The sequence below is a fragment of the Bactrocera dorsalis genome, chromosome 5 (assembly GCF_023373825.1).
Source record: "Bactrocera dorsalis isolate Fly_Bdor chromosome 5, ASM2337382v1, whole genome shotgun sequence".
Classification (NCBI taxonomy): domain Eukaryota; kingdom Metazoa; phylum Arthropoda; class Insecta; order Diptera; family Tephritidae; genus Bactrocera; species Bactrocera dorsalis.
In genome coordinates, this window is record NC_064307.1 from 13,570,845 (window position 1) to 13,597,786 (window position 26,942).

General features: G+C 37.3%; 3 protein-coding genes across 4 annotated transcripts in view; 1 reads left to right on the forward strand and 2 right to left on the reverse strand.

Annotated features, from left to right (window-relative positions):
• LOC125778985 (uncharacterized) overlaps positions 1-14,355 on the reverse strand; it is a 201,931-nt gene extending 187,576 nt beyond the window's left edge. The window contains exon 1 of the mRNA XM_049459097.1: positions 14,326-14,355. The gene's annotated coding sequence lies outside the window, so the exon portion shown is untranslated. The remainder of the gene's footprint in view (positions 1-14,325) is intronic.
• Positions 1-26,942, forward strand: part of LOC105224421 (putative uncharacterized protein DDB_G0271606) — a 632,600-nt gene that overhangs the window by 315,081 nt on the left and 290,577 nt on the right. The gene's annotated exons all lie outside the window — the stretch shown is intronic.
• Positions 1,273-11,399, reverse strand: LOC125778988 (uncharacterized). 2 transcript variants are annotated; one of them, XM_049459104.1, is made up of 3 exons: positions 11,143-11,399; positions 2,240-2,407; positions 1,273-2,180 (listed from the first exon to the last, which is right to left on the reverse strand). In XM_049459104.1, the coding sequence occupies exons 1-3, from the start codon at positions 11,359-11,361 to the stop codon at positions 2,016-2,018; spliced, it is 552 nt and encodes a 183-aa protein (XP_049315061.1). In that variant the 5' UTR covers positions 11,362-11,399; the 3' UTR covers positions 1,273-2,015. The 2 variants fall into 2 exon arrangements, with proteins under 2 accessions (XP_049315061.1, XP_049315060.1); XM_049459103.1 differs by lacking the exon at positions 11,143-11,399 and adding an exon at positions 2,626-3,104 and having other exon boundaries at positions 1,631-2,180.

Genomic DNA, 26,942 nt, shown 5'->3' on the forward strand with positions numbered 1-26,942 from the left:
TTTATGGGCCTAAATAACATAAAGGCAATGTTTTATTCCAGCCACTTCTATGAAATAGGTGTCATTACAATGTTACGCATAAGACGAAGGTCAGATTTGGCCAATATGTGTAACCGGTAAGCTCATGTGTCCAATCCAGTGCGTTTCATTGCTAGAACACTGATGGGCACAATTAGAGGGAGAGCCTAAAACAACGAATATTTAGAATTAAAAAAAAAAAACTTATTTTCCATTTGTTTTAGAATTCTATGGGTTTTATACATATGCAAAAAACAAAAAAAAACACAGTAAATTTACTCACCACCCGCGCGTCTGTATGCTTTGATTCCAGACTTGTCAGCAAATGAAACATAAAAAAGGTTTCCACTAAAAGATGTAATATAATAACTGACCTGACTACCGCCCGTATTACAGATTCAATTCACTCAAAGCGAAGGGACAGACGCCTTTTTGCACCCCGAGCAATTTTATTACATTTAAATTTCAATTAGGTTCAAGCTTTCATTAAGGTTGCCATTTAAAAAATGTATTTATTAAAGCAAATGCAATAAATAAAATATTGCAAAATCAATTCCTCACCTAAACGCTACTCTTTATTGAGTTTAATTGAGAAGTAAACCTTCACATCAGCCTTCCATTCGTTGTAGGCGCCTATCATCAACTTAGTCATATACTCTCCCGCTGGCACCGGCAATCGCCCGAACATATCGTCCCGCAATATTCGATTTTGAATGATTATGTCGTGCTGTAAGGAAAAAAAATTATCAAAAAAATATCATAAGTATGTTGTAGGGACAGGTATGGTTAACGTTGGAATTTGTCTGAAAGGCACCATGGAATATATTGAAAAAAGGATAACGCTTCTTGTTGGCCATAAAACCACAAAAATCGAGGGAAACATTATACAAAAATGGACGGTAACCACTGGCTTTTTTGAAAACGACAGGTTTACCTGTAAAATAATATAGAATATGGTCAAATATGGGATGATAGCTATGGTGAATACTGACATATTGACAAATTGACTTTTTTTTATCAAAACAAGTGAAAAATCATGGCACTTCAACCCGTAAGCTAAAAATTAGTTTTATTTCATTTGGATTTGCGTGTTAAATAATGAAAAATTCAAAATAAATATGTTGGGAAAGCCACTTTCGGGTATAGTCGAAGTTTTGATAACTCTACAATATGTGAAAGAATCTCACATGGTCTTATATCGTATATACTGGTACGGAGGTGTCTCTCACCGAAAGTAATTTTCCGACTCTTCGATACCATAGTCAAGCCCATTATGTTCTATTGGGCCTTTGTGTGGTGGCTGACACTAGAAAAGACCATCAGCATGTGTGATGTTCAAAGATTCACTTCAACCAAGACACTCAATGCCATTTTGCAATATTGCCCATATATGGTATATGGGTAGAAGGAGTACGCCCGCGAATCAAGGAATCTAGACATATACCAGATCTTTTGGATCAGGAGTCGCCAAGCCGAACTCTGGTGGCTTTATTTTCATTCACATACCTGCGAGGGAGTTGTGGGTGGTAGATACCGTTGGTGAAGAGGGGCAGTAAGCTTCTTTACGAGTGAGTCAAAGCTTGAGGGAAAGTTTGATGGAGGAATAAATTGTCATTAACTTTAAATTTCTTGACTATTGCAATGTTTTCAAGCCGAGGTTGCGGCCATAAAGGTAGCTGTAGATTCACCACTCTAAAACAGGGCGGCGATACTAGCCTTGATCTCACAAATCGTGCGTTCAGAGCCGGTTGAGGAATGCTTAACCCTGTTAACTCACACTTTCAGATATCCCACAGAACAAGTGGAAATAGTAATTAAACGCCTGAGCAAATTTTTATCGGCCAGAAGGCGTTTTAGAAATTTATTGGTTCGAATTATAGGAGTTATATTTATATGCAGCCCTCTGTTACCTCTGGATCAGCCATCATTCTTCATTTACTACTTCATCACATGACAATTTATATATTTTATCATATCGGAATTAAGTGGACGTCGCTTTAACGCTCCTCTTTATTGAGTTTTATTGTGAAGTAAGCCTTCACTTCAGCTTTCCATTCGTTGTAGGCGCCCACCATTAATTTGAACAAATACTCTCCCGCTGGCACCGGCAATCGTCCGAACATTTCGTCACGCAAAACCAGATTTTTAACAATTATATCATGCTGTAAGGTAAAAAAGTTTCAAGTTTTACCATTTTCATTAATACCGTTATTATACGTACGTTGTAGGGGCAGGTGTGGTTAATGTTAGAGTCCTTCTTAAAAAGGCTATAGAAAATATTTGGAAAAGGAAAACGTTTCTTGTTCGCCATAAAACTACAAAAATCGACGCTAACATTGTATAAAAAGGGGCGGTAACCACTGACTTTCTTGAAAAATGCAAGGTTTACCTGTAGAAAGAGATGAGAACAAATGTTTGAGTTGATTAATAATGAAATATAGCTAAAGTTACATAACTTCGTTTTAACAAAATACTTTAAGCACAAGATTGCGAATAAAAACCAAAAAAATTAAATATTATTGCTCACTCTGCTTTAGCGAGCTTCAGTAGAAAGGGAAAAATCACGACACTTTGTCCCGTAACACTCGAAAATACTCAATCACTTACACTGACATTATTAACTGGTATCTGGAAGAGCCGCACATGCAAGGATAATGCGATCTCTCCTCGTTTCGGCACATGCAGGCGACAACTCTTGAAATCGGCGAAAGGCTTATCCAACGTTTTGCAATTGATGTTGGTTAATTTTGTAAAAGTATCAACAAGACCACTTAAAATTAATAGATATATAAACGCGAGCCAACAAAACTTCTTAGGGATCACCATTTCAACAAGTTTTGATGAGTGTTTTGCTGCTCAATTATATGCCATTTGTGATAGAAATATGGAAATTTTATAGAGAAATTAAAAGCATACGAAAAGTAGATTATAAATGCATCAAATTGTCTATTATTTATTTGTCATAACATATCGATTTGCGGGTTTAATAATGAACAGTTTAAAAATATTAAGTAAGGGAATCTACTTTCGAGTACAGCCGAAGTTTTGACAACTCTATAATTTGTGAAAGAATCTCACACGGTCTTATATTGTATTATATATGCTGGGCCAGAGTACGGTCATTGTCAGTTTCTGTCCAGTGTAAGGTGGGTTGGGCGATTTACCATCTCTCAGGTACCTGAAGTAAAGTTTACACTGATTCTACTCATGCCGGGTCTCATCGGGACGCTGAAACCTACTTATATTTTTAGACTCCCCTACTTGAACAGTTTTGCCCAGAGCCACTACTCTCCGATTGCTGCGATTTGAGAAATGGAAGTTGGGACTTATCCCATCACAACCTTTTGTCACCTCTTTTTTGACTGCGCCTTAAAAAGTTAAGGGAAGCTCATCATGCTTGGTGTATTCGTCGAAAAGAGCTGCCCTCAAGCTCCTGGTGTTCGTTTGGTGTCTCCCTTTGTAGCGTTCAATGGCGTTGACGCGCCAGACTCCTGGGTTCTGCGTTTTCCTTGTCCGTTGTTGTTTTTGTAACTTTTGTCTTCTCTTTCTTTTTATACTCTCGCAACAAAGTTGCTAAAGAGAGTATTATAGTTTTGTTCACATAACGGTTGTTTGTAAGTCCTAAAACTAAAAGAGTTAGATATAGGGTTATATATACCAAAGTGATCAGGGTGACGAGTAGAGTTGAAATCCGGATGTCTGTCTGTCCGTCCGTCCGTCCGTCCGTCCGTCCGTGCAAGCTGTAACTTGAGTAAAAATTGAGATATCATGATGAAACTTGGTACACGTATTTCTTGACTCCATAAGAAGGTTAAGTTCGAAGATGGGCAAAATCGGCCCACTACCACGCCCACAAAATGGCGGAAACCGAAAACCTATAAAGTGTCATAACTAAGCCATAAATAAAGATATTAAAGTGAAATTTGGCACAAAGGATCACATTAGGGAGGAGCATATTTGGAAGTAATTTTTTTGGAAAAGTGGGCGTGGCCCCGCCCCCTATTAAGTTTTTTGTACATATCTCGGAAACTACTATAGCTATGTCAACCAAACTCTATAGAGTCGTTTCCTTCCGGCATTTCCATATACAGTTTAAAAATGGAAGAAATCGGATAATAACCACGCCCACCTCCCATACAAAGGTTATGTTGAAAATCACTAAAAGTGCGTTAACCGACTAACAAAAAACGTCAGAAACACTAAATTTTACGGAAGGAATGGCAGAAGGAAGCTGTACCCAGGCTTTTTTTAAAAATTGAAAATGGGCGTGGCGTCGCCCACTTATGGACCAAAAACCATATCTCAGGAACTACTCTACCGATTTCAGTGAAACTCGGTTTATAATATTTTTTTAACACCCTGATGACATGTACGGAATATGGGTGAAATCGGTTCACAACCACGCCTTCTTCCAAAATAACGTTATTTTGAAATCCATCTGATGCCTTCTCTGTATAGTACAATATATACATTAGGAACCAAGATACAAAAATATGTAAATGACGGATAATGAAATCTCGATTATCACCTTATCATGCGAGAGTATAAAATGTTCGGTGACACCCGAACTTAGCCTTTCCTTACTTGTTTGTTTTTATTTATATTTATACGTTTCTTACGACTGGTAGCTCAGTAAAACAAGCATCACGGTCTGGTTAGTTTAATATTAGAAAGACATGAGCTTAGTACCTTCATACCTAAATTGCCTGAAAGCACTCAAAATAACTGCATTGTAAAAAAAATAAGTAATGTGCAAAAGAATTTTGTTTAACAGTAATTTTTAATATATTTTATATCACTTACAGTCATATAACATGTTATTAATAAGAATTAACAACCAAAAAATATATTTCAGTTCGACTTACTTCAAATTTCGGTAGTAAATTTTAATAATTTCGACTTGTTGTTGGTTCGTATTGTTGAAATGACAAACGCTACTGACGAAAAATGTCAAAAGAGCGAGAAAAAAGGGCGTCGTTTGCTGTCCCTATCAGTCTATTTTTGTAACGTCTCTATTGGAAACCCCGTTAGTAATTTTTAAGTTTCCGGTTCGAATTCAAATTCCTAGTTCAATATATGCTTTAATATACTATAATTAACTTCTTAATTTCATTTACTATTTAATCGTATAGCAATTTATCTATTTCGACTTATTGGAATTAAGTGGACGTCGCTTTAACGCTCTTATTTATTGAGCCTTATTGAGAAGTACGCCTTCACATCAGCTTTCCATTCGTTATAGGCGGCCACCATTAACTTAATCATATACTCCCCCGCTGGCACCGGCAATCGCCCGAACATATCGTCCCGCAATATTAAATTTCTGACGATTATGTCATGCTGGAAAGCAAGAAAATTACAAATTTTATTATTTCCATTAATTCCGTTATCATACATACGTTGTAAGGACAAGTGTGATTAATGTTCGAGTCCTTCCCTATAATGTCAAAGAATATATTTAGAAAAGGAAAACGTTTCTTGTTCGCCATAACTTCACAAAAATTAGCTGAAATATTATACAAAAAGGGGCGGTAACCACTGGCTTTCTTGAAAAACGAAACGTTTATCTGCAAAGAAAAAAGACCAAAAATGTCGTATGATCGAGTTGATGAATATTGAAATGTATCTAAAAATGATGTTTTGTATCAAAATAGTGTGGGCACGAAATTGCGAATAAAAACCAAATAATTTGAATACTATTCATCACTCTGTTTTTGTTAGCTTCAGTAGAAAAGGAAAAATTAGGATACTTTAATCCATAACACTCAAAATTAACACAACACTTACACTGACATTATTAACTGGTATCTGGAAGAGCCGCACATGCAAGGATAATGCGATCTCTCCCCGTTTTGGCACATGCAGGCGACAACTCTTGAAATCGGCGAAAGGTTTGTCGAACGCTTTGCAGTCGATGTTGGTTAATTTGGTAAAAGTATCTACTAAGCAGCTAGAAATTAAGAGATATATGAACGCGAGCCAACGAAACTTCCAGGGGATCTCCATTATCACAAGTTTTGCCGAGTATTTTTCTACTCAATTATATGTCGCTTGTCAGGGAAATTTTAAAAATTTTAAAGAAATTAAAAGCATGTGAAGAGTTAATTATAATTGCCTCAAATTGGCCAATTATTTATTTTTAGCTTCATTTCAGGTCGATTTGCGGCTTCAATAATGAAAAATATAAAATAGATGAGTAAGGGATTGCCACGTTCAGGTGCAGTCGAAGTTTTGCTATCCTTTCAATTTGTAAAAGAGTCTCACTTGGGTTATTATCGTATATATCGGTCGAGGGTTGCAAATATTTTTCTATAAAATGTTTGGGATAAAAAATTTAATTTTAATTTTAATTTTTAAGTTTTTTTTCAAATAAAGTTTTTTTTAATTTTTTTAATTTCTAAATTTTTTTAAATTAAATTTCAATTTTAATTTTTAAATTTTTTTTATATCTTTTTAAATTCATTTTTTTTTTCTATAAGACCTGGAGCGACATATGTTTCTGATCCGATTTAAACATTGTTTGTTTGGAAACCATATTTAGATAGATAATACTTTTCTAATTAAGACATAATCTTATAAATAGAGTCAGCTTCACTGCGTTTTGAAGTAGATACAGAGCTATCCGAATTTTGGTTACTCAAAAAAATATAAAGTACAATAACTAAGTCACTAAGTTGCAAATCAAAATTTAAAATTGGTTCGGATGGTTATTGCAGACAGCGCCTCTATCCTTGAAATTTTTTTAGAAGAGGGTGTGATCCCGTCATCCAATAGATGTATTGCCTATGGTATATTTCACATACTGAAGTTATATCAAACTGACTACACCTGCTGGTCATCCTTACGTCAAAGTTTGTATATAAGATAACCTACTTCCCATGTAACACAAAAACCAACTCCAATCGAGTTTTTATATAAATCGCGCATAAATAAAGATATTGTACAAAATATGTGCTCAAATAGTGCATAGAATGTATGTTTTATTTCAAAATGGCCACTTAATTTGATAAAGTTCAGTTTCACCGATATTTTCGGTATAAATGGGAGGACCGAATTGCGACCATTTATACCGAAAATATCGGTGAAACTGAACTTTATCAAATTAAGTGGCCATCTTTATAACCTGAACAGAGTATATTAAGTTTGTCACGATGTTTATAACACCCAGAAGAAAAGGTCGGAGACCCTATAAAGTATATATATATGTATAAATGATCAGTAGTACCATTTTTCAATTTTCAAGCTCCAACCCAATTTTCCAATTTAATAAATTTTGTAAATTTCGTGAGTAACAATGTTTGGCTGTAGCCGAATTCTGTTCTTCCTTATCTGTTATATTTGTGCTTCATTTACTATTTAATCGCATAGCAATTTATCTATTTTATCATATTGGAATTGAGTGTACGCCATTTTAACGTTCTTTTATTGAGTCTTATTGAGAAGTATCAGCTTTCCATTCGTTGTAAGCGCTCACCATAGACTTAACCACGTATTCGCCCGCTGGCACCGGCAATCGTCCGAATAAAAAAATAATAATTATGTGAATAATAAAAGTGTAACATACTCAATAATGATAATTTTGGACTAATACGATAACTCTTGTAAATAAAAAAATTTAAAAAACAGGAACTTTGACTGCACCAGAGCTATAATTCCATTCACAGGAACATATCTTATAGCATAAAAGGGTATAAAAATTTAATTGTAGATTTTATGACAGCTACATATCGCTCATTTGCTGCAAGACCGGCATAAGTCAAAAAAATCGATTCGCCAGAAAACGCGTTTAAAGTTTTCAACTTACTACAACCTTACACGGTGACTCCAACCTTACACCTCTTCTCAAGCGGAGCATATAAGAGGTATTCATATGAATTTTTCACTCAACATGAAGTATGATATAACGAACAATTCTGCAGCATTAACTCCAAAATCACGTTTTTTGAATTATGCCGGTCTTGCAGCAAATGAGCGATATATGTAGTATATGCTATAGTAGACCGGTCCTAAAAAATGTATCGCAATTTTCTATACAAACTTTTCTTTCAGATCGTTCTTCTTCAGAAGAAAAAAACATGCGCAAAATTGCAGGTGGATATCTCAAAAACTGACGGACTCTATTTCACTTATATACAGACTGACGGGTATGACATAATCCATTCAGTTCGTTACGCCGATCACTTATATTGGTATACATTACAGGGTCTGCGACGAAAATCACGGCAATTTAACCCATAACACTCAAAACTAATCCAACACTCACACTGATATTATTAACTGGTATCTGGAAGAGCCGGACATGCACGGATAATGCGATCTCTCCCCGTTTTGGCACAAGCAGGCGACAACTCTTGAAATCGGCAAAAGATTTGTCTAGCGTTTTACAGTTAATGTTAGTTAATTTTGTAAAAGCATCTACTAAACGATTTAAAACCATCAGAGATACTAACGCCAACCAGCAGAACTTCCAAGGGATCTCCATTTCAACAAGTTGTGTTGAGTATTTTTCAGCTCATTTATATCTCGTTTGTGAAAGCAATATCAAAAATTTTAGGGAAATTAAAAGACTATAAAAAGTAAATTGCAATTGCAGCAAATTGGCCTATCCTTTATTTTTATTTTAATCAAATATCGATTTGCGGGCTCAATAACAAAAAGTATTAAATAAACAAGTCAGGGAGTGTATATAGTAACGGGTGATTTTTTTGAGGTTAGGATTTTCATGCATTAGTATTTGACAGATCACGTGGGATTTCAGACATGGTGTCAAAGAGAAAGATGCTCAGTATGCTTTGACATTTCATCATGAATAGACTTACTAACGAGCAACGCTTGCAAATCATTGAATTTTATTACCAAAATCAGTGTTCGGTTCGAAATGTTTTTTATCGACAAATTTTGTTCAGCGATGAGGCTCATTTCTGGTTGAATGGCTACGTAAATAAGCAAAATTGCCGCATTTGGGGTGAAGAGCAACCAGAAGCCGTTCAAGAACTGCCCATGCATCCCGAAAAATGCACTGTTTGGTGTGGTTTGTACGCTGGTGGAATCATTGGACCGTATTTTTTCAAAGATGCTGTTGGACGCAACGTTACGGTGAATGGCGATCGCTATCGTTCGATGCTAACAAACTTTTTGTTGCCAAAAATGGAAGAACTGAACTTGGTTGACATGTGGTTTCAACAAGATGGCGCTACATGCCACACAGCTCGCGATTCTATGGCCATTTTGAGGGAAAACTTCGGACAACAATTCATCTCAAGAAATGGACCCGTAAGTTGGCCACCAAGATCATGCGATTTAACGCCTTTAGACTATTTTTTGTGGGGCTACGTCAAGTCTAAAGTCTACAGAAATAAGCCAGCAACTATTCCAGCTTTGGAAGACAACATTTCCGAAGAAATTCGGGCTATTCCGGCCGAAATGCTCGAAAAAGTTGCCCAAAATTGGACTTTCCGAATGGACCACCTAAGACGCAGCCGCGGTCAACATTTAAATGAAATTATCTTCAAAAAGTAAATGTCATGAACCAATCTAACGTTTCAAATAAAGAACCGATGAGATTTTGCAAATTTTATGCGTTTTTTTTTTAAAAAAAGTTATCAAGCTCTTAAAAAATCACCCTTTATATTGAGGTCCAAAGTGCGATACCCATTTGCAGTCTGTATACTGTTCTCCTTGTTAGTAGTTAAGCCCATTAGGTTCTTTAGGGTCTTTGTATGGTGGGGGACCCTAAAAAAGAAACATACTTGCACGGGAGTTGTAGCTGTGGGAAGGCGTTGGTGAACAGGGCAGTAATCTTTTTTACGGATGAGTCAAGGCCTGAGGGAAAGGTTGTTGGAAGAGTATATTGGTAGCAACTTACGAACTATTGCAGTGTTTTTCAAGTCGTTGTTACGGCCATTAAAATAGCCGTAGATTCCGGAGTGCAACCTTCTTCAAAAAACTGACTATCCTCTCTAATATACTAGCTTTCTCAGGAAACGTGCGCTCAGAGCTATTTAAGAAATGCCTAGTCTTCTAATTAATAACATCAAAACACTTTGTGATAAGACTAGTAGGGGTACCAAGCCACAGCGAAATCGTAATCAGCTCAACAGACAAGAAAGGGCACTTTAGCTCAGCTATCAGAGTTGCCCTCTCCTCGTGTGTTTTACTACTGGATAGCTGGGTTTCGCTGGGCTACAAAGAGCGATTTTACCTTATCTGCGTCCATGCCGTAAGGTTGTGCAGCTGTATAGTAGACGACGAGGTGAAATATTTCAGGACCTCATTTTTAATTGTCCCGCGTTTACGTGATTGAGACACTTGGGAGCTCACTCTTTCAGATATCGCACCGAACAGGTGGGAATAGAAATTAAACACCTCAACAAATTTTTAACGGCCACAAGGCGCTTTTACTCAATTATTATTTCGTATTACAGGAGTCACATTTTTGTGAATTCACAGAGGATTGCATTTACATATATGGTAGTAGTCCAAGTGGTGATCTCTGGATCAGCCTTCAAACTTCATTTATTATTTCGCCGAAAGTGGATGCCACTTTAACGCTCTTTTTTATTTAGTCTTATTGAGAAGTAAGCCTTCACATCAGCTTTCCATTCATTGTAGGCGGCCACCATTAGCTTAAACATGTATTCGCCTGCTGGGACCGGTATTCGTCCGAACATATCGTCCCGCAATACTAAATTTTTGACGATTATGTCATGCTGTAAGGAAAAAAAATTACAAATTTAAACATTTCCATTAATTCCGTTATCATACGTACGTTATAGGGACAGGTATGATTAATGTTCGAGTCCTTCAGAATGATGTCAAAGAATATATTTAGAAAAGGATAACGTTTCTTGTTCGCCATAAAACCACAAAAATCGGCGGTAACATTGTACAAAAATGGACGGTAACCACTGGCTTTCTTGAAAAATGAGAGATTTATCTGTAAAGAGAGAAGTGGAAAGAGTACAGTGTTAGTTTCGACATAAAACTGCTAAGAAAATAAGTAAGCGGAATTTCGTGAAGATTGTAAAAGTTGTAAAAGTTTCATTTACAAGTATATTTTATAGGGTCTATGACGAAAATCATGACATTTTCACTCGTTACACTCAAAATTAATCCAACACTTACACTGACATTATTAACTGGTATCTGGAAGAGCCGGACATGCAAGGATAATGCGATCTCTCCCCGTTTCGGCACATGCAGGCGACAGCTCTTGAAATCGGCGAAAGGTTTGTCGAACGCTTTGCAGTCGATGTTGGTTAATTTTGTAAAAGCATCTACTAAACAGCTTGAAATCACCAGTGTTATTAAGCCGATCAAACAAAACTTCCATGACATCCCCATTTCAAAAAGTTGGGTTGAGTATTTTTCTGCTCAATGATATGCCGCTGGTCAGCGAAATATCAAAAATTATAGAGAGATTAAAAGTGTATAAACAGATAATTGTAATTACATCAAATATTTTAAATTTTATTGCATGTCCATTTGCGGCTTCAATAATGAAAAATTTTAAATAAACAAGTTTGAGAGGGTCACTTTCGGGTACAGTATACTTGTATAAAAAGTAAATTATAGTTGCAACGACCTGCGTTAGTAACCTATTTTTTGGTTTTAGTTTAATTAAATATCGATTTGCGAGTTTAACAATCAAAATTTTGAAATGGAAAGCTCAGGTATTCACTTAATTCGGCTGCAGCTGAATACTCGATAAACTCACTTTTTGTAAAAATTAAAGTATTTTCATTAAAATACATCCTTTTTTAATATTTATCATCAATTAGAAAGTCGAGAATTCGTTTATTGGGTTATAAAATCTGAACCGATATAGGATTTCAATTCAATTTTGTTAATGATTGCTAAATTACCAGATTTCTCTAAGATACCTGCTCATCTAGTCGAAAAATTGCAGTCGTAAATCTTCAGTGCTACTAATCACATTGTATCCTACCATATACTTGTATTGTTGCAAAGGTGAGATTTTAAGCTTTATTTAACCAAATATGAAGTTCGGGTAAGTTGAAGAAAAGTTACAGCTGTTCAGAAATGAGTGATGATGAAGAAATTCGCTATGTTAGGTTGTCAAATATCTACCTTCCGCATTTTCGTTCAATAATCTGTTTCTATCTAAACGGCAACTTTATAATATCCCCCTCGTACAAGCCACCCTCCTTATATGCGAAGAAATCGGACAGCCACTTTTCACAAGCCTCTTTTGAGTTCAACTTTCCACCAACAAGGGCGTTCGCCATAGACAGGAACAGGTGGATGCGATAAAACCTCCCATCCCAGCCCCCGTAGCTTCTGACGAGTCATCAACGAAGTGTGTGGTCTGGCATTGTCCTGGTGGAACATTACACTCTTCCTGTTGACCAATTCAGGTCGATCGCCTGCTTCAGGCGGTCCAGTTGTTCACAGCATATGGTAGAATTAGGCGTCTGGCTATATGGGAACAGCTCATAGTGGATTCCCTTCCAACCCACTAGTCACACAGCAAAACCTTCCTGGTCGTCAATCCCGACTTGGCCACTATTTGGGACGATTCACCGGCCTTCGACCACGACCGTTTTCGCTTGATATTGTGGTATGTGATCCATTTTCCGTCGGTAGTCACCATCCGCTTCAAAAATGGGTCGAGTTCGTTCCATTTTGGCAGCATATCGCAGGCGTTGAATCGATCCAGAATGTTTTTTGCCTCAAAACATGCGACACCCAAACATCAAGCTTTTTTGTGTATCCAGCCTTCTGCTGATGGTTTAAATTGGTTTGGTGACTAACTCCCATCTTCTGCCAAATTTTTGAAGTTTACGGAGACGATACTAGCGGAAAAATGGCAAAAGGTGGTCGACCAAAATGATAAATATTTTTTTATTTATTTATTATTGTTATAAATAAAAAAATAAGATAAAACTTGATAAGTAATACGAAAAAACTTTTTCGACTATCCAATATAAGGCTTAAAGTCGACGGACGAAACTAAAGTTATTATACACACGTAGTGTAGGTGACTCCACTGTCATAAATTCATGTTTTTAAATATGACATCGATACAGTCCAACGATATAGCGATTGGTTCTTCAAAAATGAGGCGAAAACAAAAAAACTTCGCTGATTAAAATATCATGTAAAGGGAAAGTATCCGAGCCAAAAAATTCAAGAAGCAAGCGTGGGTTGATCTAAAAATTAAACTTAACTTTAAATCCTCACACTGTGTTCACCCTGATAAATCATAAAACCTGCTTATCCCAATATATAGTGCGAGAAACTAGAAACTTACAATCGTACTATGGTTCCTAATTTACACTGTAAGCAATTGTTGGAAAATTCGCCCTGGAATGGAGTAGTCTTTATGACGTTTCCTCTCAGCTTCTCACACTGAACAAAAAATGCAGTTATAAAGGGTGATTTTTTAAGAGCTTGATAACTTTTTTTTAAAAAAAAACGCATAAAATTTGCAAAATCTCATCGGTTCTTTATTTGAAACGTTAGATTGGTTCATGACATTTACTTTTTGAAGATAATTTCATTTAAATGTTGACCGCGGCTGCGTCTTAGGTGGTCCATTCGGAAAGTCCAATTTTGGGCAACTTTTTCGAGCATTTCGGCCGGAATAGCCCGAATTTCTTCGGAAATGTTGTCTTCCAAAGCTGGAATAGTTGCTGGCTTATTTCTGTAGACTTTAGACTTGACGTAGCCCCACAAAAAATAGTCTAAAGGCGTTAAATCGCATGATCTTGGTGGCCAACTTACGGGTCCATTTCTTGAGATGAATTGTTGTCCGAAGTTTTCCCTCAAAATGGCCATAGAATCGCGAGCTGTGTGGCATGTAGCGCCATCTTGTTGAAACCACATGTCAACCAAGTTCAGTTCTTCCATTTTTGGCAACAAAAAGTTTGTTAGCATCGAACGATAGCGATCGCCATTCACCGTAACGTTGCGTCCAACAGCATCTTTGAAAAAATACGGTCCAATGATTCCACCAGCGTACAAACCACACCAAACAGTGCATTTTTCGGGATGCATGGGCAGTTCTTGAACGGCTTCTGGTTGCTCTTCACCCCAAATGCGGCAATTTTGCTTATTTACGTAGCCATTCAACCAGAAATGAGCCTCATCGCTGAACAAAATTTGTCGATAAAAAAAAAATTTGTCGAACACTGATTTTGGTAATAAAATTCAATGATTTGCAAGCGTTGCTCGTTAGTAAGTCTATTCATGATGAAATGTCAAAGCATACTGAGCATCTTCTCTTTGACACCATGTCTGAAATCCCACGTGATCTGTCAAATACTAATGCATGAAAATCCTAACCTCAAAAAAATCACCCGTTACAAACCGAAACTCAAAGATATTTAATTGCTTAATTACATTAAAATATCTAGGAAACTGCCGATTAAAAGGGTGATCTCTTCGAGGTGCCCTAATTAAAAAAAACCACACAGGAATTTCAAATTAATGCAAGAATGCTTATTATCACTCGCATTTATTTTTTGAAGATTATTTCTTTAAATGTTGGCCGCGGTTACGTCTCAGACGGTCCATCCATTGAATCCATTTTTCGATGACTCTTTCGCATATCAACTAGTAACTGACGAATGACACGCGTGATGTTTTGCTTCAAAGCCTGAATCGAAGCGAGATTGTCCGCATAGACTTTAGACTTTACATATCCCCACAGGAAAAAGTTTATCGGTGTGGTGTGGAATGTGGCAAACCAAATGTCGTCGAGATCACGGGCTTCAATTGTCTATCAACAATTCTTTGGCTATTATGGTGCGAAAACGGTCGGCATTGAAGGTTACGTTCTCAGCGGCATCATTTTTGAAGAAAAATGGATCGATGATTTCACCTGCCCACAAACAATACCAAACCGTTCTTTGTTTCAGATGAAATGGCAGCTCTTGAAACTTTTCAAATTGCTCTTCGTCCCAAATGCGGCTTTACACACCTATTCAGCCAGAAATGTGTCTCGGGCTAAACAAAATTTGGCTTAAAAACGTCGGATCTTCTGGCAGCTTTTCACGAGCCCTTAGAGCGTGACGGTGTCGCTTGGGAAGAACGAACGGCTAAAATGTGCTAAGTCATTGCATACCACAGTTGGAATCACTGCGAACAGCTCCGAACCGGCTCTTCACGGTCTTCGCGTACACACTCAGCTACGGCTGCTATATTTTCTTTACTGCGAGCTGGATGTGGCCTTTTCGGTAGTATATTGATGGTGTTACGAGTAGTAATAGCCGATTATGTTAACCGAAAGCTGAGAGAAGCGCTCGAAACACATCCTTTACATAACGTGAATGTTCGTAATAAAGTTGAGCGATTTGTAAACGTGGTTCAAGCATAAGTCCTTTCATGATGAAATGTCAAAAAATAGCGAACAAAAACAACATGACAGCTTGACACGACTCAAAACAGGCTATTGAAAAAAGTACCTCTACTTGGATCACGCATTACCTTTTCATAATGAAGTGTTTGACTAATAGAAATAAGTATGTTCATCTTTATATTCTTGAAGAAAGCTATGGAACGCTAAATTTTTGGTTTGAATCAACCATTCTGAACGAAAGGGTGTTAAGTGAACCAGTAGAATGGGAGCCTCATATCCGGCATATAGTCGCTGATAAGGTTTAAATGGATTTCGAACATTATTGGATCAAACTTATCACGTACACTATTTTGATTTAGTTTTGTATACAAAAAATACCTTTGTCTTGAGTAGAAATCGTCCCAGTCTTTGCTGTGCGTGTTGGCTCATTCATTCTGCTAAGAAGTATCAGGTTCAACGAGAAAATCATTTATTATATATATGTATGGATATTAAAGAACATACTCTACTTTGCATTAACATTAACCAAACAATATACGCTCACTTCGACCCTCCATTTCCCGTTGATAAAATATGCCGCCTTAATCAAATATTCTCCTCCTGGAATCGGAAAACGAGCGAACATATCATCACGCAACACAAGGTTGTTAAAAATAATGTCATGCTAAACGGAGATTTATAAATGGAGATATTTAAATATATATAATAAAATAAATATTATTACGCAATACTCACATTGAACGGACAAGTGTGGTTGAAATTCGAGTATTTCGCGAAGGCATCAAAATATATTTTCACTATAGGAAAACGTTTCCTATTCGCCAAGAAGGAACATAGATCGACGGAAACATTATGTAGAAATGGACGATAACCATTGAACTTCTTGAACAAACTCAGATTTATCTAGAGAAGAACGTAGAAATTAGAAATTTAATATTTGGTATGTAATAAAGTATAGAAATAGACAAACAAAAGCGCTCGATATTTAAAGTTTACGAAAACGCAGGGTTGTAATTTGACAGCTGTCAAAAATAAATGTTAGAAAATGTCTTGTCTTGTCTTGCTTCGGTCTATCTACAGATGCTTCTAAGAGGACAACGTCAAATACACTACGTTCCGATTAAACCGTTATATGGTTTCTTGGTCTTCGCTGCAAAACTCCTAAAGAATCACCCTTTATTTACATTTGCGCTGTTGCAATACTTGTAAACACTCACTGTGATATTACTAAACGGTTTCTGTAAGATCTTCGCATAAAGTGATAACGCAATCGTACCCCGTTTCGGTACCGTCAGCCGACAATATGGAAAGATGGCAAAACTTTTATCGAAAGTTTTGCAAATAATATTGGTGAATCTTGACGTTGACACGACCGCTCCAAATAATATCAATAAAAGTATTAGGGCGAGGTAACAATTCGTGCGAATGATCCTCATCGTTGTATATGTATATTATTCTAACATTGGACTCAAAACTATTACCAAATAAAAGCAACCAACCATTCAAGCATATTAATTTGCTTAATTGTAATTTAATTCTAACAATTATGTTTTTAAATAGTATAAGTAAGGATGGTAAACCCATCGGGTATAACCGAACATTTTATAAATTAACTTTCATAATTCGCAAATAAGAACACCTCACAGATTGACCAATTATGTATATGGTATAAAGTCAAGCGGATGTTGGAAAATCCGAATATTAGGTATATGGATACTACGCGAAGTACTGCCCCGATTTCATCAATTTTGGGAAAGAGGTTACACTGTTATTAGAAGAAATCCTTCGAATTCTGTATTTCATTAAGATTTCTTACATATTGACTGATAGATGCGAAACGAGGTACACAGGGGAAGAGGAAAGTATTAACCCAATTTAACTCACCTCACAGATTGACCAATATATATGGTATAAAGTCGTACGTTCCTAGAACTGACCGACCAAACGAAGCTGCTAAATCACCCCCCTGTCCTTCTTAAATATCGTTATGAGTTATTTTGAAAATAGAAGGCTGATCTTCAACCCCAACGAAGGCATCAAGAGCCAACCTATATCAAGTGGAGTACCACAAGGTTCAGTATTAGGTCCTCTTTTATGGAATCTCGTGTATGACCGGGTGCTAAGAATTCAACAACCAAGAACGTTAAGCTAATCGCATACACGGACGGCAGTAGCATAGTAGTAGCAGTAGCGGTAGCTAAACAACTTGATGTCCTCCAAAATAAATGTAATGAAAGCATAAATAGTTTGCGTTAATGGTTTTCTTCAATGAGTTTGGAACTGGCTAAGCACAAAACAGAATTATTGCTCATAAGTACTACTAAATTTGAGGAAAAAATAACTCTCACTATCACTAACAGAGAGATCACAGCCACAGTTGAACTAATTAGGGGTAAGATTGGACTCCAACTCCGAATTCAAGGAGCACTTGGCATACACATCAAATAAAGCAAATAAGATCTAACAAGAATGATGGTAAAAAGAGGCTGTGTGCGCTCCAGAAGCGATGAGCTCAGTAACACTATATGCTGCTCCAGTATGAATACTGGCACTAGACATAAAAGCGTATGCCAGACTAATAAGTGCGTTACATAGACTCACAGCAATAAGAGTAACAAGTGATTTCCGAACTATATCCAGCGAAGCAACTCAAGTACATCCAGGGAGACGAATTCACGAAATTATATGAGCTATCAGCGCATATTACAGAACTCAAAAAAGGAGAGGAGAGAAAAAAAGTATAATTATATGGCAGCAAAGGTGGCGAACCTTCACCAATGGACGGTGGAGTCATAGACTATACCTGACATCTGTACGTCGATAACTAGACAACATGGGTACCTGGATTTCCACCTGACCCAAATATTAATATACAAATTCATTATTGTTCGAGCTGTACGGAGTCCACAGAAGGCTCTGAATGCGTGTTTTCCCATTGTCCTCGGTTTCTAACCATTTCATTAAAATTGACCCCGTATTGATCTGGATTAGTTTAAGGTGATACAAAAAACCATTATACTCTAAAGCAACATGTCGCAACAGTATATAAAGCCGGGTTGTGGTAAAAGTAAGTGACTCGTTTTAAAGCATAAATTATGCTTCAATTATTTACACATTTAGCTCATAGCCGTTATCGTCGTTACGGATGATTACGTCTCAAAAGTTCCAGCATTCGAAATTAAAGCTCCATAAAATCATTTACCATGCGCGAACAACTTTTGTTGGATTCGGCTCATCTCGAAACACCCATACAGTCGACTGCTGTTTTCTTTCGGGTTCACACACGTAAATCCACGATTCATCACCTCTCACGGTGCCATAGACCTGTCACGATGCCATAGACGTGTTTCGGAGCACCGTTACAGGTACTATAGTACTGGTTCTTGATGGAGCTTCATCGCCAAAAATGAAATTAAAGTCTTCAATGCACTGCTGCTGAGTTAATAAACGTCGCAAGTTGTAAAAAATAGTCGCGGGAAATTGTTAACGATTTTCTGCCATTTCTTGGCTGTGATGAACATTTTAAGTTACTGTAAAGAACACAAATAGCGCTTGTATGTCAAAACGTTGTGAATTGTGTAAAACAGCAAAATAGTCAAACTTTGCGATAAAGTTGTGAGTTCCCATTTTGTAACACTAAGGTTGACAAATCTCAGAATATTAAAGGTAATCTACATACATATCTATCTCGATTATTTTTAAGGATTACAAACTATCCATAGAATGGGTCAAAAAAAGACTGCAAAATGGCTTAATTGGCCTTCATATACCGATAATATATTTCTCTATCTATCTAATAGATCCTATGGTTTAGATATTATTCGATAAAAGATATAACTAAGGAATATAATTTTATAATCTAAGTGTGGATTTGTACTCCATTGATTTCAAAAATAGCTTCCAAATTGATTTATATTCCAAACAATTCAAACGTTACGACTATTTATACCACAGTTTTTGATTTCATCTGCAAAATAAATATTAAGAAATATTAATTATGAACAATATGGTAAGGCGATCTGAGAATATACAATATTATAATGTATATGAATTTATGGTAAGTATATATGTACTTATGTATGTGATATGTACCTTCTAATGAGGGCCAATGTAGCTTTCAAACAAATCAACGATTTGTTTAAATTTCAGCACTTCTCATAGACTACGCGATCTCCGCCATACGGCCGAAGGCGCGTCGAGCATTCATCAAGTGATTTCCGTTTTCAGCGAATGATAAACAACCCAAACACACACACGCATACAGTAAGCGACCATCACTTGGCGAAAGTCGAAGGAGGTTAGAAAAATGCTTGAATCGACAGCTTTTTTGCTGCTCAAAATTCGAAATTAAAAAAAAAGAAAATTACAAACAAATTATAAACAAACAAATGAAATTAATAATCGAAATATCCAAATAAATATTAGCAATTGCGGTGGCCTAGACGCTGGCTGTAGGTGTGGAAGCGTAAGAAGTAAAAGAAGGGTGTTCATAATGCTGCGAGTTGTTGTTGCTGTTTATGGCAAGGCTGAAGTGGCAAGTATATTAAATTTCCAGCATTGATGGGGCGCACAAGCATTTTCAAATGATTACCCAAATCTGCATGTGTGTGTGTGTAGCCAAGTGTACTTTGGTTAACTTGTTGATCGCTTTCGAGTTGCGAAGCAAAACAAATAAAATTAAACATATTGCAGTGAGTTCATAAAATTATTGCCCTGATGAAGTAGGTGGCGAAGAGTGGGTCCATATGTGCGTGAGGCAGTATAAAGTGCAGAGAGAGGTGTGTAGCATTACTTTTAACACATATACATACATACATATGCACATATTATTATTAGCAGATATATAACGGGTGATTTTTTTGAGGTTAGGATTTTCATGCATTAGTATTTGACAGATCACGTGGGATTTCAGACATGGTGTCAAAGAGAAAGATGCTCAGTATGCTTTGACATTTCATCATGAATAGACTTACTAACGAGCAACGCTTGCAAATCATTGAATTTTATTACCAAAATCAGTGTTCGGTTCGAAATGTGTTTATCGACAAATTTTGTTCAGCGATGAGGCTCATTTCTGGTTGAATGGCTACGTAAATAAGCAAAATTGCCGCATTTGGGGTGAAGAGCAACCAGAAGCCGTTCAAGAACTGCCCATGCATCCCGAAAAATGCACTGTTTGGTGTGGTTTGTACGCTGGTGGAATCATTGGACCGTATTTTTTCAAAGATGCTGTTGGACGCAACGTTATGGTGAATGGCGATCGCTATCGTTCGATGCTAACAAACTTTTTGTTGCCAAAAATAGAAGAACTGAACTTGGTTGACATGTGGTTTCAACAAGATGGCGCTACATGCCACACAGCTCGCGATTCTATGGCCATTTTGAGGGAAAACTTCGGACAACAATTCATCTCAAGAAATGGACCCGTAAGTTGGCCACCAAGATCATGCGATTTAACGCCTTTAGACTATTTTTTGTGGGGCTACGTCAAGTCTAAAGTCTACAGAAATAAGCCAGCAACTATTCCAGCTTTGGAAGACAACATTTCCGAAGAAATTCGGGCTATTCCGGCCGAAATGCTCGAAAAAGTTGCCCAAAATTGGACTTTCCGAATGGACCACCTAAGACGCAGCCGCGGTCAACATTTAAATGAAATTATCTTCAAAAAGTAAATGTCATGAACCAATCTAACGTTTCAAATAAAGAACCGATGAGATTTTGCAAATTTTATGCGTTTTTTTTTAAAAAAAGTTATCAAGCTCTTAAAAAATCACCCTATACATATATAATATATATATGTATGTGTACACTTATCGAAGTGTTTGTTAAAAATGCTTTGGGTTTTCATTTACTTTCTCAACCACTTAGCATATTTACATATAAATATATTTATGCTATATTACAACAACAACAAATACGTAGATTTACGAGCACATCAGCAAAATAAACCATAAGTCCGCATACCTCATGGGAAAAAATTAGTTTTGAATTGTCTAAATATATACAGGGTGCAGCAATCGTCTGTTTTATTTTACTAATTTTTATACCCAGAGCAGGGTATATTATCAGACGGAAGCATCGGGAATCCTATATTTTACATACATATATGTATAAATGATCAGGTTGACAAGCTGAGTTGACTCAGTCATGTTCGCCCGTCTGTATATACGCGGAACAGTCTCTTAGTTTTCGAGATATCGCTTTGCAATTTTGCACACGAGCTTTTCTCTCCAAGAATCTGCTCATTTGTCGGAATTATCAATATCGGACCACTCTACCATATAGCTGCCATACATACTGATTGATCAAACTCAAGACCTTGTATGGATAACTTTTTTTTTTGAATAGATAACTTCCTAAAATTTGGCCTGGGTTATTGCCTATGGCAATAATGGATCTTCGAAGAAATTTTGCTGCCATAAAAAATTACAGATCAAAGTTCTTGTAAGGAATCTTTTGTCTTTTTGAAGTGTATTAATCGCATTCAAAACATTTTACAAAAATTTTTTAGTACTAAAATTCTTTAGTACATTAATTTTTAGTACTAAATTTTTTTACTAAAATTTCGATAGTCTCATGTAAGTAATAAGCGAACAGAAAGTTTTTGTGCAAATTTTTAGTACTAAAACTTTTTAGTAAAATTATATCCAAAAACTGTGTACTAAAACTTTTTATTACTAAAATTTCGATAGTCTCATGTAAGTAATAAGCGAACAAAAAGCTTTCGAACAAATTTTTAGTACTAAAATTTTTTAGTAAAATTGTATCAAGAAACTGTACTAAAAAATTTTAGTACACGTTATTTTATTAAAACTTCGATAGTCTCATGTAAGTAATAAGCGAACAAAAAGTTTTTGTGCAAATTTTTAGTACTAAAACTTTTTAGTAAAATTATGTCCAAAAACTGTGTACTAAAATTGTTTAATAAAATTTCGATACATTTTTCATCAAAACTTCCAAGGTTTCTCAAGCAAGTAATAAGCGAAGAAAAATCTTTTGTTGCAATATTATTACTCGTTGTTCGGTAGTATCTCCCAAATCCATCCAGAACGAGTAATTTTGTTTGGAAAAACTGAGTTCGAGAACACCAAGGTTCCTAAGGGATAATCTTTGTGACAGCACTACCATCCTTCCCTTCTAGAACTCTCCGCCAGACTTTCAAGTGGAAAATCGGCTTAAAGTGTTTGCCGTCATTAGTAGTCAAAATCTTTTCGTAACCGCAGTATCTGCCAATAAGAGGCCTTCATTTTGATGCTGTGGAATCAGTATGAACTGATCTTGAACCAATGAAAATAGAAAACTAGAAAGACCGTTGGGGTATTACAAGTAATTTAGATAGATTTCAATGGATCCATTAAGTGTCGTTACTGTGTTTTACCTTTCATATTTGTTGATTGGGCCTTCTGATAGTTTGGTTCTGTCATGGTTTGGTTCTATATTTATATGATTACCTAACTTCTCTTTCTCTCTCGTATTTTCCGTGTGAAAGCGATAAAACTAACTGGTCTTCCAACAAAATTTATAATGGAGCCAAATTGGCTGCAATACTTAGATTTGTCTCATCCTCGGACCACCCTCTACTCATAACACACATAGAAACACGCTGTATAACTGGACGCACGTCAACTCTTTGGCATCTACTTTCCGGCGCTACACCATAATTCCTTCAACAAAATTTCGCTGATTGGGCAACTCACGCTTGATATGCAACATGCTCATATGCAGCACTGGAAGATGGCGATTGTAGGCGCATAATTTCCATAGCGATGGCAGCTGTTCTCGTCGCTTTCGGCACTGGCGCAATGTTAAACAAATATTTATTTACAAAAGCCCTCAAGGCGCACAGACAGTGCCGGAGATGCTCGAATGGATCCAGTCCGAACGAACTTGGTAAATATTATCTCTGCTTAAACTCACTAGAAGTGCACAAGTCAACATGCAGAGCTCTGTGTATGTTGCAGCATAACATGCAACATGGCCACCGCTGCCGTCCGCATACCCGGATGATCATGTTGTTGCACGCTCGTTACGGTTGCTTCAATATTTGGGCCAACATGTGCGTATGCAAAACAAACAGTCTACACGGCCGCTTCCAACCACGGGCTAAACGTGCCGTTATGCTACAGTGCGGCCAATCAAATTCTTAGCGATCGCACGGTCGCGTCTGTCGATCATTCGTGAGTAGTTGGTGGTGGTATGGATAATTGATTGGTTGCAGACCACCAACATTTCGGCTGACTTACTGAGCGCATACTGTGCCGTGCTATGTTATGCGGTGATGTGCTGTGTGCTTCCCGCTTTTCTCATTGCCGACACGTTCGCCGGAACATGATCGCGAACACACACGCAGCTTGATTTAGTTTTGTTATTTTGAATTGTTTTTCTTTTTTTTACATGCCGCTGACACGTTTCGGCGTTTCGTTTAAAGCTTTGTTTGTTCTTATTCGGTCTCAAGCAATGTTAAAATAATGATGTCAAAATTTCAGCGCCACAGTGCAGAGATGCTTCTGAGGTGGCACAGAAATCGTGGGATGCTTTGTTCCGCGATGTGTGACGTATATAGGTAGGTTCTAAATAGCAATTAAAACTAGGTCTAACTTTCACAGCGTCCCAGAAACTCTTGGAAATAAGCTTCCTATATCGAATATTTTTTATGTAGCCACTAAAAATCCAAGGTTAAATATCTTTGCAATTCTCATATGAGGTATTCAGTTACAATTAAGATTACTGCGTATCTGCGTACTGTCTCACAAAATCTCGTCCTCCTCTGATAATTACTTCATGTAGAGCTGAATTTTGAAAATTTTATGCGGGGTTATTAGACAATTTCAGATTTGTTTATGAAAATTTGTGATCTCCTTAAAAATTAGCGAAAATTTGTAATTTCTCCACGACTTAAGGTCTATTGCGCCCTCCCAAGCCTACTGATAAATTCCCGTATCCAGCTGGATGCTTTTGAGGCGATGTGATCCCTATTCGGATACATAAATCCAAGGTAATTTATCCGGCTCATATCGTAGAAGGGACAGTTTGCGCCCGAAGATATACCCATGTTAAATATATGTTTCTTGAGATCAGGATAAAATATAAAAGGAAGTAGCCAGAATTTGACCTCGAGAGGTCATTAGCAACTTTGCCTGCCGCATGCTTTGAAGTTGTTGTCAATACTTCTCCTGATCCTCTCTTTCCTCCTTCTTTATGATATCCTATCATCTTGGAGTTAGAACGGCCAGGTTCGTTAGCTAGTTTATTCTCGACTACGCCCTTGTGAACTGGTACCCCGAAGAGGTGGATTGCAGCAATAGCGAAGTAATCTATCAATAGTGAAGTAATCACTTGACTATCGCTGACTATAACAATACTTTCACTGCGTTGGAGGTTTGACTCTACAACCGACTTTAAGCTAAGTTTTTTGCTAAGAAAATGTTCAGAAAACATCCCATAAGTTTTGTATGCGGTCCTACGACACCTGTTCCAATGCCTGCCGACGTTTCCGAGCCGTCCGTGTATTAATAATGCTGCCCCTTAGCAGTAGGTCAAGCGTGGAGTTACTACGTTCGCCTTACTATAACCTTTCTTGCGAAGACCACATAAACCATTGGGACGAGATTATCTTCCCTCTGCCATATTCTCCTCCTGCCATTTGAAGCATTATATATTTGATCGATTACTTGGTGGAGCAGTATGAGTTCCAGCATTACATCTAGTGCTGCGGGCAGTAACCTTTAGTTGAAGCCCTACCGAAATCTGCGATGCTCTCGAGGCCCTCGTCACCGCCTCATATATAACAATGGGTCTCAAGATCCTGGTGCACATCCACCTGATATTCCGTGGACTGCACCGCTAGGATTTACCAGCCAGGCAATAACACACAATGAGTTCCTCCGTGGCTTTGACAATGGTCAGATCCACATGCATTCATCGATTCCATAACTAATACGGTATCTTGTTGCGAAAACTCCGTTAATCCACAGCCAGTTGTTCGACTTATTAGCTGCCCTCATGTCAACGCCATAAAATGGATTCTAAATGTTCGCAAACAGTCATCTATTGACATCCGCACTCCGCTTAACACACTGAAGTCCGCAACAACACAGCTTCGGACCACCAACACTCTGGCCATTGTGTAAATAATTGCTGGGATCGCTTACGAGCTCCAAAATTTACCCAAAAGTATGTTATTAAATGTGCCCTTCCGTTCTTCTTTCTGTCGCGTTTGGGAAGAAATGACCGTTCGGCTCGAGGTAAACAAATTTTGATGGTTTTGATGCCACACAAGTTGCGATTTTGGACATTTCGAGCGCGCTGGCGCCGAATTACATACACATACATACATATACAGGCACATAGTGCGAAGAATCAAAGCTCCAAGACACGGAGCCGTCACAAATTCTCAGCTTTTTCATACATTTAAGTGCTCAGACACACATACACAGCTAAACATAAATTAACAGGTACCGTCGGCAGCTGCACCGAAATCTGTATTTAACACGAAGCCACACACAGTTGCACGCCGCAGGCGCTGCCACAATTTTATTTATTTATTATTATTATAAACTCTTTGGGGAAACATTTTAATTTTCTCCCGAATTTTTTGGTTAATGTGAAAATTAGGCCAATTATCTGGGTTGTGCTTTTCAACTAATGCCACACACATATACATAAGTACATACATACATATCTACTTCCTCTCTGCGCGCTTTGTTTCAGCTTGTCTGCTCAACGTCATTGGCTGTTTGCTTTGGCTGCGCCACCAATGAGCCGACGCACACATGTTTTCAAAATCATCTATCCATAATATGTATGTATGTGTGTGCATGTTCTTCGGCAGCGCCAGCAACATGTCTTTTAACGCCAATTGTTGCTGGCACTTTGTAAAACTTCGATCTTTCGGTTAGTCTGCCGCAGCGTCTAAGTTCAAGTGGCTGCTGGTAGTGGCCTCTGGTTTGTGTTGTTGTGTTTGTTGTACAACAACAGCTGTCCATTTACTCACACATGCATTTATTTTGGCTTCTGTGGGTCATGTGGACAGGATCAAAAATCATTTCATGAGTGCAACAACAACAACTACAACGATAACAGTAACCACAATAAATGCTTTGTGTGAATGAAATGATATTCGTTTGATCTGCAAACGAATACGAAACAGAAGTCCAGCGCCAGGCAACATTGTAAATATTTGTTAAAGTTTGAGCAGATTCGGTTATTGTTATTCGAACGATAAAATTTGACTATAGCAAAAGCGGAAGGAGAAATACTTTTTCGCTAATTGATCACTAAGCTTATCATATTGGCTGCAGCAGAGAATGACTTATTAAGAATCTTATAATTTCCATACCACTAAGCAACGCTGCAGAAAATAACTTTATTTAGTCTGTGAGCTTCTATTAGATTTTTGGGGAGTGCTTTTTTTGAGAGGATAACCCTTTAGTCATCTTCAAACGCCTAATGACTTTTCAAGGAAATTCCGTTCGGCAAATATACAATGGACGATTTCTGGTCGAAGTCCATTTCGTGAGCATACGCCTAAATCTTGTTTGACGTTGGCCCGGAAACAAAGACTCAAGTCTACGACAACTAGTTTGACCGAATAAGTTTTTTG